This window comes from Schistosoma haematobium, chromosome 5 (assembly GCF_000699445.3).
Source record: "Schistosoma haematobium chromosome 5, whole genome shotgun sequence".
Taxonomy (NCBI): domain Eukaryota; kingdom Metazoa; phylum Platyhelminthes; class Trematoda; order Strigeidida; family Schistosomatidae; genus Schistosoma; species Schistosoma haematobium.
In genome coordinates this window covers 11730059-11743670 of record NC_067200.1, presented here as the reverse complement: position 1 = coordinate 11743670, position 13612 = coordinate 11730059, and the positions used below count along the sequence as shown (strand labels likewise).

The 13612-nt window shown below is 34.9% G+C and overlaps 1 protein-coding gene across 1 annotated transcript in view; it reads right to left on the bottom strand.

Annotated features, from left to right (window-relative positions):
- Window positions 1-13612, bottom strand: part of MS3_00009155 (uncharacterized protein) — a 72839-nt gene that overhangs the window by 43793 nt on the left and 15434 nt on the right. The window contains exons 4-9 of the mRNA XM_051217488.1: window positions 11039-11266; window positions 9116-9859; window positions 5196-5468; window positions 2982-3205; window positions 2200-2317; window positions 403-564 (exon numbers count right to left, since the gene is read on the bottom strand). Of these exons, the coding sequence (XP_051064900.1) occupies window positions 403-564; window positions 2200-2317; window positions 2982-3205; window positions 5196-5468; window positions 9116-9859; window positions 11039-11266 (1749 nt within the window). The remainder of the gene's footprint in view (window positions 1-402; window positions 565-2199; window positions 2318-2981; window positions 3206-5195; window positions 5469-9115; window positions 9860-11038; window positions 11267-13612) is intronic.

Below are 13612 nucleotides of genomic sequence, written 5' to 3'. Positions count from 1 at the left end.
ATATAGCCGAAGCTGGTATTGGTTTTCTGAACTGAACCGACTGGGTTAGGCTAGAAGCTACTATATCAGAGGAACAATAAGAACTCAGAGTTGACTCTAGGCTGCTCGTATTGGTTAACACGTCATTGGTTCGGCACAGCGCCAAGGTCATATAAGTCGGCGTTCTGAATGGCGATCTAGTCACGTGATAATCAACAGGCCATAAGGACGTAACATTTTCCATCTGTGAAATTTACCAATTAATGCTGAAATTTAGTCGCCAAGTTAGATAGTTGTTTGCTGCAGAAATCCCAAACTATCCTATTGAATAAGAGGTAAATATTGCTCGAATCGAGTTCATGACTAAATATTTTGATACAGCATAATTAAATAAATCAGATAAACAAATAAAACTAAGATTACCTGTAGGGCATGTAGAGGATAATTGTAAGAAACAATATTTCCCAGGTGGGAAAACTACCGTAGAGTTCGCTTCAAATCCACAAGTGGCTCCACCATAGCTCATAACTTCTCGATGTCCCAAACCATCACAATCATAACGAAGTGATTTCACCCCTAATTTAACTACATATTAATAATCAAACAGAAAAAAAATTAAGCAAGGAGTTATTTACTACTAACAAAAACATTCAGTAAATAAAATTTTGTTGTTCAATAGGGGTGAAACAGGTTGAAGAGGTAGATTTCGTTTCATTCATCACCAAGATGGATTTGAACATGTTCTTCTACTGTAGTATGGTAGAGAACCAAGGGATGAATGGTCAGAGATTCAACGAAAATTGACTAAGACAACTGTGTTTTAAGACAAAATGTTTGAGATAATCAGTTGCTTTATTAACTCACGTTCGTGATTAAGGTATTTGTACACACTGATTATCAGCTGTTAAGTACTATGTAGAAATACGCTTAAGTTGGTGGAGTAGTGTTTAGTATTTCTCAAAATCTAACAAAGTAGTACGTGGAGGTTAGTGTGAACACAAATATATCAAGTTTCTATGCTCACATACCATCTAAAGGCCAAAGGGTGGATGAGAGTTTGTAGAAATTTGTTCCCAATTATGTAATCTCAGTCAATGAATGTATTTATTTACCAAAAAAGTTAAATCCCCTTTGTTTTCTCAACTGAATTGTAGCTAGGATCAATCCATAGTGAGATTCTTGATACATATAGTTGAAAGAGTTCCATACTGGAACGAAACATATATTCAGTGTTTCCCAGATTTCAATAGTTTTTTAGGGAAAGTCACGGTCCATGATGTGAAATGAATTTAAGTTAAACATCCAAACTAATGTCTCGTGTCAGTAAATGAAATTTTATTTACTAAAACATCGTTTCATTGAAATCATGAACCAATACAAGTTAGACCACCACTGGAACCCTAGAAGCACTGGTCGGCCATTTCGTCGCAGTATGGGACTCCTCAGCAATACGCATACACAACCCCTCACATGGGAATCAAACCCAGGACCTTTATTGCCGCTCGTGAACATATAATCTCTAAACTAATGAGTCGAGATCCAATGGTGTTGATGTCTAACCTCATATTTGATGAGGCTGGTCATTTCTGTTTCCATTTATTAACCAATAGCAAGTTATCCCATCTTGATGCATCAAAACTATTGAGACTCAGGCATCAAAGAGCAAAACTTTTTTTGAACATCCATTCACAAAACCAGTACACTCCCACTAGTGATTATTTTCAATACTTTAACTCATGGTTAAGTACTAATAATCAGGCTCATACAACGAAAAAACATTTGTTTACTGCTTCCAATTTCGATATTTTTTTCTGGTTAGCGTTTTTTAGCGAGTTGGTTTTCTACGGGATGTGGTCGCTAGTCCCATGCCCAACCCTCCCCCTCCATACGGGCTTGGAACCGGCAGTAGCCCCAGAGGGGCTCCAGGCGGAGGAAAGCACCTAACTGCGTCACAAGGCAAGTCCTCACATGGAGTCCTGAAGGCCAAAGGAAAGTAAGTAAGTCCAAGTTCTAAAACTCAGGACAAGGGTTCTAGAGGTCCTGAGTTCAATTCTAAGTGGGACTTAAGATAATATTTGTTGATTAATTCCATGCTAAGGTGTAAAATTTTACTAGTTTTCAACGGTTGTCTAACTTGACTCAGTTTTTGATACAAAGCAATGAAATTCAATAAAGCTAAAATCGATAACTTAACGAAACGATGATTTCGGGATAACTTACTTTCTTGATTTAAATATTGACAGATGATTATGTTTGGTATTCCATCTAACTTAACTGGATTATCTGGTCCAATTAATTCAATTTGATCACCATATGGACGAGGAATTGGACGATTATACTATAATTTGGAATAAATTGTAAAAGTATTTTATTCAGTAATCAAAGGAAATCAAGCAAACCTGAGACCTTTTTCAAACCGTAAAGTGTTTTATTGAATGATTCTCGGTAAAAGCATGTGAAAATACTAACAATTTTGCATTGACCACTGTGAAGACATTCAAAATTTTAAAGATCTTTATAGTCCTCAGTAAATGAAAGTGAGTACTTTTGTAGATCTATTCGAAAAAAAGGTCGAATCAACTCACAAATGTCATTTCCAAGTAATTACACAGAATCTTTATCCTTTTCGTCATAGACCAGTTGAATTCAACCGTGTCTGTTGTGAGGCAGTGACTCACAGAAGAAATATTGAACGGTGACTCAATTTTATGGATTGGTTGAAGTTAGACATTACCACAATTGGATGCCAGCCGGCTCAGCGGTTCAGAGGTTAAACGTTCGTGTGCGAGATCGAACGTCCTGGGTTCGCTGTCCAGCTTGTGGGACCGTGAATGTGCACTGCTGAGCAGTCTCGTACAAAGGTGAAATGGCCACTCGATCCTTCTAAGTTTTCCACAGTGGTCTTGTTTGAATAAACTCATAAATTCAACTATTAAATTACTGCAATCTACACAAAACCCATTTTCTAATAATAGATTAATAATTCACTTCATTTCACTTACCTGTACTACTGTTAATTTAACATTGCCTGAATAAAATGTTGGACATGTTGGACCATTTTGTATTATAGCAAATGGTGATGTAATTCCTAATGGGGCTTGATAATTAATTTTATCTAATTTAGTATCATCTTCATAATCAGTAAAATTTGCTAGTGAATTTACAGAACAACACAATTTTAAACGATAACCAACTTGTACAAAATTGATTTCATTTTGTCGTAAACCTAACGAAAGTAAATAATAATGAAATGGGTATATTAACTAAAGAGAATTTAGATTATGATAATATATAAAACAGAATTAAAGCGACCTCCAAAATGCCCTGGTACAGTCGAACGTGAAGAGAGTTCACTCCATGTCGCGAAATTCTCTCACATAACCACGCGTATACAGCTACTGTTTGGGTAGTCCTACTTAATGCCTTCTCGCAGCATTACTGTTTTTTACGAAATTGAGAGGACGAAAAGCGAATGTCCGGCTCTTTAACCGGGTTGGTGGACATGGAGAGCCCACCTAGGGGAGTTGGAAAACCCTCATTTCAAACCAATGGTGCACATGGGCTCCAGGATCCTGAGGGAACAAATGGCGTATGAACCTATTGTTGGTTACCGGCTACCATGGAACTGCATGTCCTTACGTTGCTTCACTGCCTATGGAGTAGACCTTTAGGTTAAAGGCTCGAGGTGTGGCCCCCTAAGAAAACCGTCTGCTTTAGGTTAGGCACCCAGACAGTACCAGAGCCAATACACAAATCGATTATACGTATTACTGGCCTCATTGTAATTGTGTGGCGCATATATATTTGATACCCCTTTGTACCAATGTTTATGTGTTAAAATACACAAAATAAACCTGATAGTTTCTGATTCTGTCGGCTTAAGAGAATTTCATGCACACTTCTACTATTCAAATAATCGTATTCTTGTTTATTCTCAAACATTATTCAGACAACTTAAACTATTATTTTAAAAAACACTTAAACAAATCGGGCGTTTCTAACAAAATAAACCTCTACCCTCATATGTTAAATTTGTTTTGTCAATGTATCTTTTCATTATAATGATGAAGAAGCATTTATTTAATGATTATTATCAACATTTGACTTTCATTAACTACCTGCAAGTTACATGAAGCCTATTATTATTATTTTATTTTCGTTTGTATCAATGATCACTCATCCAGTTATAGTGCAAATTAGAGGTTAAACGTTCGCGCGCGAGACCGAAGGTCCTGGGTTTCAATCTCGCGAATGGACTCGTGTATGAACACTGCTGAAGAGTCCAATACTAGGACGAAACGGCCGTCTAGTGCTTCCAGGTTGTATATATATATATATATATATATATATATATATATATATATATAAGGTTTTGTATTGTTGAAATTCAAGACTGAAATTTGATCAGTCTCTGTTGATATGCAAAAATATTAAATAACTGCTTTAATACCACTTACAAACTTGAGTTTTGATTATTTTGTAAACTGCAGCTAGCAATGGTATTGAAGATGCACGTTTCTTCTTATATAAGATTTATCAGCTAAAATACACCTGAATCTCAAATTTGATGTTCATACTAAAACGCAAACCCTAAAAACTTGAATCCGTTGCTGTGGAAAGCTTAAACAAGTACCACAATTTTCATTTACAAACATGATATAGGCATTCTCTCTAAATGTATGTATGGTTAGTTTAAGTCACAAATAATAGTAGAGGGATAAATACAGATCGTTTTACAAATAAACATCGTACTGGTAGACAATGTTTGTGTCGGTCTTGTAAAATATCAAAACTAAGCAGTTTATGTTCACTTGTTTACTTTTATCTTCCGATTGTTATCTAGGACTGCAATTGATCAGTCTCTTGTTGGCATATATGCATCCTGTGCAAACTGCCTCAATATTACCTGAAGTCACAAGCTTTATAAGCAAAGATTTATAGTGAATACAACTTCACCCCGTTGCACAAGCAGATGGCTATCAGAACCCAGTAGCTAAGTGAATAACGTGATGGCATTTGAAGTGAACGGTACTGAGTTCGAGTCCCAGAGTGAACATCAACTCTGAGATGCAGGTACATCCAGCTGACGAGTGCCAAATAGAACAGAACGCGCGTCCTTGATTCCACTATCCATCTTAGCTTATAAACAGTTTATGGTTAATTGTGCATATTTTCTTAAAGATAAAGACATTTAATGTTAATATTTGTAATATTACCTTGTGGACATTTATAGTTGTAACGTTTATCTTTATCAGTTTCTTGTAAATAATTCGATTTTACATTATCCAATGAATGATCTGTTACTAAACAATAATTTCCAATCGGTAATTGATTTCTATTTGTTGTTGTGTCTAATTTGTAACGATTTGAAACTGACCAACATAAACTAATACTTGTACCAAGAATAAATACAACTCGTCGAGAGATTTGTGTTTTAACAAAACCAACTGGACATGTTGGTTCATTAATAAGAAGAGCTAATTGACTGACTAAAAATATAATAAATAGTAAGATATAATTTGTTAGCTAACAATGATAGATTAATACATTTATACTGAATATTTATTTTTCAATGGTTGAGATCATAAGTCAATTGAAGCTAGACCACCATGGAAAGCCTGGAAGCACTTTACGAAACGGCCATCGAGTGTTTCCAGGTTTTCCACGGTGGTCTAGTTTCAATTGACTCATGATCTCAGACATTAAAGTTACTATAATATTCACAAAAACCCTTCTGATATATTTATTTGTAAAACCTATTTCACTTCGTTTGTTAAGCTTGTTGTACTGTTTATTAATATGCACTGATTGTGATCCATTATTATTTCTTGATCATTCGTCGACAAATTAGATCGAGCAAATCATGTGATCAAGTAATATGATCCAGCAATCCTAGGGGTTAGTCTATTGCTCAGCTATAATGATTTATAATGCTATCCATCTCCTACTTCATTACTATTTCTGTTCTACATCTAATCGAAATCATAATTTGTACTAGGTAACTAAAGTATTAACAATTTTAAGCATTCTAGATTAATTTTCATCATGAAATGATGATAACTGGAAAAGCATTGAAGTTAAGAAGCTGTTCAATAGTAGTATTCACTTATGAGAGTCATACAGGATACAATAATAGAAATTACGTAAAAGTATAATATACTGACGGCCTTGAGTTAATCAATAAGGACTATGATAACGTCTTATGTGTTTTTGGGAGAAATTTGAAGCCGAATGATAGATAGCTTTCATATTATTATTAACGAAGTAAACCTTGGCAATATTTGGTTCTTGAAACGCTTTAAATCAATAAAAAAACATGTTAAGGAACTGAAAAGTAAGTTTAAGATGGTACTTAAGCAAAATTGTCAAACAAACCTGCTTCTTAGGTGTTTGTTAAAGTACTTGGTACAGTTCACTGCATTATCAAGAGTGTTTATTGAGGCTAGACAATATTCTTGCGATAGTGAAGGGAGTCAGCTCTCCCTCTCGAAATGCTCTCATATGGCCACGTGCATACAACAACTGACAGAGAAGTCCTACTCTCTGCCTTCTCGAGGCGGGGATGTTGTTCACGAAAGTGAGAGGACGGAAAGCGAACGTCTGGAGCTTTAACCGGGTTGATGGATATGGAGGATCTTCGTAAAGTAGTTGGAAGACCCTGATCCAAACCAGTGGTGCACATGGGCTCGAGGGTCCTGAAGGAACAAATGGCATATGAACCAATTATTGGTCAACGGCTATCATGGGACTGCATCTCCATTGCCTTGTGGATCAGATCTTTAAGTCGAAGGCTGTGTGTTGAAAACACTGGCCTTAATATGTAAACCCAACTCAAAACATCAACTTAACTTATTAATACCTAGCACAAACCATTTTGCATGATAACTGATGTTGATTAGTGACGAAAACTCTATGAGCTAGTAATTTGATATTTGACGATTAATTATTCAGATTAAAGCTGTTATTCAACTGTTGTTTCATTGGTTTGTATTGTTACTTGTTTTTTCTTAAACTGAGCAGTGTCCTCTGATTGACTGATAAGTCGCTCAAGGTCTTTAGTTCACTATACTTCGACCAAAGTTATATGTTTACTGACGAGCACGAAATGTCAATGAGTCACTGATTCAATAACCAATAGCTAGCAATATTACTCTTCAGTTAGATTTTGCTGAAGCGTAAGTTTCATCTAGTATCAAGGATGAGGATTCTTTCGAATTACAAGAAATCTCTGTAAAAACATCCAAGGTAATTCACATCACTGATTGGCCTATGTTACACCTAAATAAACATAAATATGTGTCCTAATTCAACTCCTATCCTTCCTTATCAAAGAAGTCCTCGATAAATATACTACTATTGCAATTTTTTATTATTTTCGAATTATTCAGTAGTTGAAGAAGTGGATCCAACTTTTTATTGATTGAATATCGATCAGTGGTTGATCGCATTTTTGTTTTATCATTTTATGTTAACAGGATTCTTTAAATCAAGTTTCAGTGTATCTTGATATCGAGTGCATTGTGTTGAAATTTTAGCCGTTTGGAGATTGTATTCAATGAACTGCATGTATGGAGTGACCTGAACAAAACAAAACAGACTTTATAAAATTCCACTTACCGTATTTCATGTAATACGTCATAGTATGAGTGTTCGAGTTTATTACTGGAAAGATAGTTTCCACTATTATTATTATTATTGTTATCATTACTATTATTACTGATCAGTTTTTCAGTACACTCAACGCACACGCAACAACAAATGCAGGAGAAGATGACCAGAATAGTAGCAGCCTAAGCAGCAATAGGTCTCAATATACACAAAGGGAAAAGCAAGATTCTCCAATACAACACAACATGCACTAGTCAAATCACACTTGATAGAGAAGCTTTGGAGAATGTAAAAACAATTACATATCTAGGCAGAATCATTGATGAGCACTATGGATCTGATGCAGATGTGAAGGCGCGGATCGGCAAAGCAAGAACAGAATATCTGCAGTTGAAGAACATCTGGAACTCGAAGCAACTATCAACCAATACCAAAGTCAGAATATTCAACAAAAATATCAAGACAGTTCTACTGTATGAGGCAGAAACCTCGGGAACTATGAAAACCGTCATTCAGAAGATACAAGTGTTTATCAACAGTTGTCTATGCAAAATACTCCGGATCCGTTGGTCAGACACTATGAGCAACAACCTACTGTGGGAGAGAACAAAGCAGATTCGAGTGGAGGAAGAAATGAGTAAGAAGTGCTGTATGTGGATAGGACACACATTGAGGAAAGCATCCAACTACATGACAAGACAAGCCCTGATTTGGAATCCTCAATACCAAAGGAGAAGAGGAAGACCCAAGAACACATGACGTGGAAAAATGAAGAGAGACATTAAACGAATGAACGAGAATTGGATAGAATCAGGAAGGAAGGCTCATGACAGAGTGGGTTGAAGAACGCCGGTCGGCAGCCTATGCTCTATTGGAAGTAACAGGCGTAAGTAAGTAAGTAAGTAAGTAAGTAAGTAAGTAAGTTCTCAGTACTTTGGTGTCATACTGACCTATCCCTATTTTATTGATCATTTCTACGTATAACTCGACTTAATGTTAATTTGATGTTGGTTTACAGTACGGTAACAAACACTAGAACATATAATCAATTTAACCATTACATTTTGATCATTAATAAATGTCATTGTGACGACGAACCACGGGTGAACGCTAGGAAGCTGTAGGAGGCTCAGAAGGAGCCGAAGATATTCCATCCAATCACCTTTTGGAAGAATATTCTAGAATCCCTACGTGTAGCTTCCCGATTAGAAAATGCTAATAACCCCCTGTATGCGGACTGGAGGACTGCAATAATGATTTCGTTCTTACTAAAAACTATAAATACCTGACAACTTTGTACTATAATTGATACTGACTGGGAATAACATTTCTTTCATTAGTCTTCTGTCTTCTCATTGCGACTAGGAAGGGTTCTGGCGTTCTGATGCTCACGTTATACGCGGTATATCAAGAACAACCTTCTAGATATAACAGTCATTCAATCAATTCAATGTGAAAAAAACGTTATGTTGAATCCGACGAGAAATAAAATTAATGTGATAATAGAAATAATGGTAATAATACTCACTTCGAGTTTCAGCGTTTGGTATAAATTCAGATTTAGCTTCACGATATTCACAACTTATTTCAGGAAATAAATTTTGTAGTACATCACTAAGTGTTTCATCAGGAAGAACATTACGAAACAATGGTGCAACAAGTCGATTTGTTCCTTTAACTGGTGGACATTGATAAATAGAAACAAATAACGGTGGGTCCAGTACTGTAGATTGTGGAATATATGAAGTTTCTGGATTGTACAATGATGTTATAGATGACGATGTTAAGGAAGAAGAAGAAGAAGATGATGATGATGATGATAAAGAATCAGAATTTGTTATTTCTGATGCAACATTATCATCTGTATAATTTTCAAAAATAGAACGTTTCCATCTTGTTATCCATTTACGACGACGTAATGGAAAGAAATCACCAACTGTTATTCTACGCCGTGGTTTTAAATAAAACCAATCTTCATCTTCAGTTGTAAAAGGTGATATAGTCGTTTCTATATTACGTAACTCTTGTGCTTCTTTACCATTATTATTATTATTATTATTGTTACTGGTACTAGCGCCATAGTCTCCTTTATATTGTGAAACTTTTTCAATAGATATATATGGAGTTCGTGTAGAATTAGTCCAAAATTCAGGTTTTACACAACAAGTAATTATTTGTAAGATATTATCAAATGTTGGTCTCCATGCCGTTGGACCAGAGAGATGACCAATAAATTCTAAACTTGGTTGAAATCGTCTAGTACGCATAAAACCTGTTAATGTAATCAATTCAATAATTTTAATATATATGATAACAAACTATGATTTACGAATTAAATTTGAATGAATTATCAGAAAGGGGGGGGAAGTTGTGGAGACTATAGTAATTTAATGATTGAATTCATCAATCAATCGAAGCTAAACCATCAAGTACTAAACGGCCGTTTCGTCCTAATATATGGGTCTCCTCAGTAGTGCGCATCCACAATCCCGTTCACGGGAAATTAATTAAGATGATAACTTTTAAAAAACGAATTTTCCTTAAATAATTCTAATAGAAAAGTGAATGTATGGTTTTGTAAATCGTATGTATCTAACAATTAGTTGTATTATAATAACTAATGTCACAACACAATTGAAAGTACACTACTGATCATTAGTGTTATAACTTATCAATTTGTTACCAAAATGAAAAAAAATTTATTTAGAACCATGGATCTCAGAAGGTATTTGACCTATATATTACTTACTTACTCACTTACTTTCTTACTTACTTACGCTTGTTACTCTCAATGGAGCATAGGCCGCTCACCAGCATTCTCCATCCAACTGTAACCTGGGCAATCCTTTCCAACTCTTCCCAGTCGTTATATATATATATCTTGTGCGGGGTTGTGGACGTGCACTGTTGGGGGGTCTCATATTTATCGTTAATAATTTATATCAATCACATTAAACGTATCACCATAAGACTATAGCAACTCTCCTACAACCAATTTCGATTATGGTCAATTTTGTTTAATCCCCTTTTACTAACTTACTTAATAGACAATGTTGATAGCTTTGAAATCGCTTGATAAATTATTATCTTTTCTCTGTACATATGTACTCGAGTCCTATTATTCACCTCTGCTTTGACAAGCTGCGCCTTATTAAATTTGACTATAAATTTGCCACTGTATCTGCTCTCGAACACACATTCGTCTCTCTGCTTCAAACTTACTCGAGGTGCTTGTAGCTTTGTGATCTGTGCTATCCGCTGATTAACTGTAGTGGCCCCTACTTATTCCCTTCTGATTTTAAACACCGTTAGGTTTTATATAATAACGGTTATCAAAGTAATTGATCAACAAATCTAAGCCAATACTAGTCTTATGAATTTTATTCGTAACATGAGTCGATTTTATCAAGTTAGTTTCAAATAAACAAATGTGTACATGTGATTCTCTTACCTGCTGGGCAATACATTGTTTTACCAACAAGAAATAAACAGAATTGTTTGAATTTATTATATTTAACATTATTATGCCTTTGATAAATAAAACCATGCGGAGCTACACAATAGTCAACGACAACAACAGTAGATGATTCCAATTTGACAAATTGTTTTTGAAGAACAAAATTTGGCATACATTGACTACCATTAATAAATAATGGATAACCAAGCGTCCCTGGATCAGCTATATTGTAGAAATACAAAAATAAAAATCCTTGTATATAGGTAATGTCCATAACATTCTTAACAGTGGTTGTGCAACTACTTGTTAGTAGTTTGGAAAAAATAACGTAAATTTTGAACTGGGAAGAATATCTAGATACAGTTTGGTGATAGTTTAAATTGAGATGTGAACAAAATGTTACCAATGAAATTTCACAATAAGGGTGTATAATCGTTTAGTAAGTAAAGGAATTTTTATCATCGAACAGGTTCAAGGCACAGTATTTCATTCAAAACCACAGCATGTGAATTAGAGATTGTTTGTAATAAAATAAAATCGTTCATGTTGAAATGAGTAATACGAAATGTTAACTTTAATCAGCTTATATGCTAAGTGAAATTCGTGGGATTCATGTTTAGAATAAATATAGACCAGATGGAATAAGAGAAATTACAATGCGATTACAAGTTTGATCCAATGTCCACTGGAAGACTATTTTGTATAAATTCATTTTTGTATTGGTTGTTTGGATGTTATAATTGATGTTTAGGACAACAATTGATCAATCTCTTATTGGCATGTGTGTATCATGTTCAGATTGCCTCAATATTGCTCGAAGTCATAAGCATTATAAGGAGAAATGGATGGTGGATAGTAGTGGAATCTAGGACGCGCGTGGATAACGCAATGGCGTTTGAAGAGAACGGTACTGAGTTCGAGTTACAGAGTGGACATCGACTCGGATTCAGGTACATCCAGTTGACGAGTTCTAAATAGAGCGCAACATGAATCCTGATAACCACCATCCATCTCTGCTTATGTTGTGTAAAGTTATATGAAATTAGCAAGAAGTAATAAAGTGGAGTGAATGGTAATTAGGTTAATCACGTATTCGTGAGATCAATAACCATATTAAATCAATAATAATAATAATGATAAAAATAATACAGAGATATGTGAATAAAAACAGCAAAGACAATAATAGTTTTCTTCGAAAGTCTGTAAGTACATTAGTCAAATTAACTCATTCAGTAATTAAGACTACCATTGTATTGTCGTGTATTATCTTAAGCTCATATACCTTATTCTAGCTTTCAGACAGCCCATTCTATTCATTCTACTTGAGTCATATTTTGACCTTGTTAATTATCCGCTTTTCGATCTTCATTGTTTTTATATGAGCGCATATATGTGTGTACACATCTTATCCTATTCATCATATATCTGTAACTTATTTTTGTGTGACTACAAATATTGATTAACGCTTGACTAAATGGAATTGGCTTACCCGCCATCTCCACTGCGCGTCGTTCTATTTCGTCCTATTCCATTCGCTTCGTATACAAAATATACGTATTCAAAGGTCCATTCTCGCTATTTGACTTATTTAATTCCGCTATACACTGAACGCGGATTAAGTCTATAAAGACATACGAGGATAGGCGACATATACAAACCGATAACAATCATTCATGCGATCTACTTGGAGTCAGATCCCGGGCCACTAAAGTGGAGAGCCCGTCAACAAACATCATTCGATCTAAATGACGACAAAATAAAGGGCCCCACACTATTAGTCAAGATAAGAGAAGCAATTGATGGTATTACTTTTGTACACATAGTTCCAATTTTATAATCCAAATGGCTATTATTTCTTCTATTTGAAAAACTTTGAGTCTAACAGATTTTATTCAGTCAGTCAGCTACAACGTAGGACCAGGCACATATATGCATCGGTCTAAGTTGCCATACCTCATTAACACAACAAGATGGACACCGGACTCATAAAAGTAGTTAATTCAGAGGTGGTAATATATAAAAGAAAGATTGTGTATAAGGATATAGTACAGGAAGAAAGAATTAGTTCGTAGAAAGAAAGATATGAAGCGATTTGAATCTTTTAGTTTAATGGAAGACAGAGAGTGTATACACCGACGCCATTGTGATCGATTCTGAGTCATGTCACCAAGAGTCTCCAACCATTGGTTACGATAGTCACGCGGACCCAAACCAAGTAGTCTGCATCTACCAACAAGTAAGTAACCGATTTTAGCAAACAATTCAATGATTTCATGAATTTACTGTCGATAGAATTATTCATTTTCAACTAGTTTATTGTATTCTACTTATGATGAACTAATACAAATAGTATATATCATGAATTGAATGTAGAATTCTAACTAACGGAATGGAAACATAACTATAAGAAAAAGCGAAAAAATATAACAAATTCAAGTAATCATAACAACAACAATTTCAGAATGATATAGTTTCATAAGAGCCAGTTCATAGAAGATATACAAATGGTATATTCAATGGTGTATATATATATATACATGACTTTACCTAATCCAATCCATTGAATTA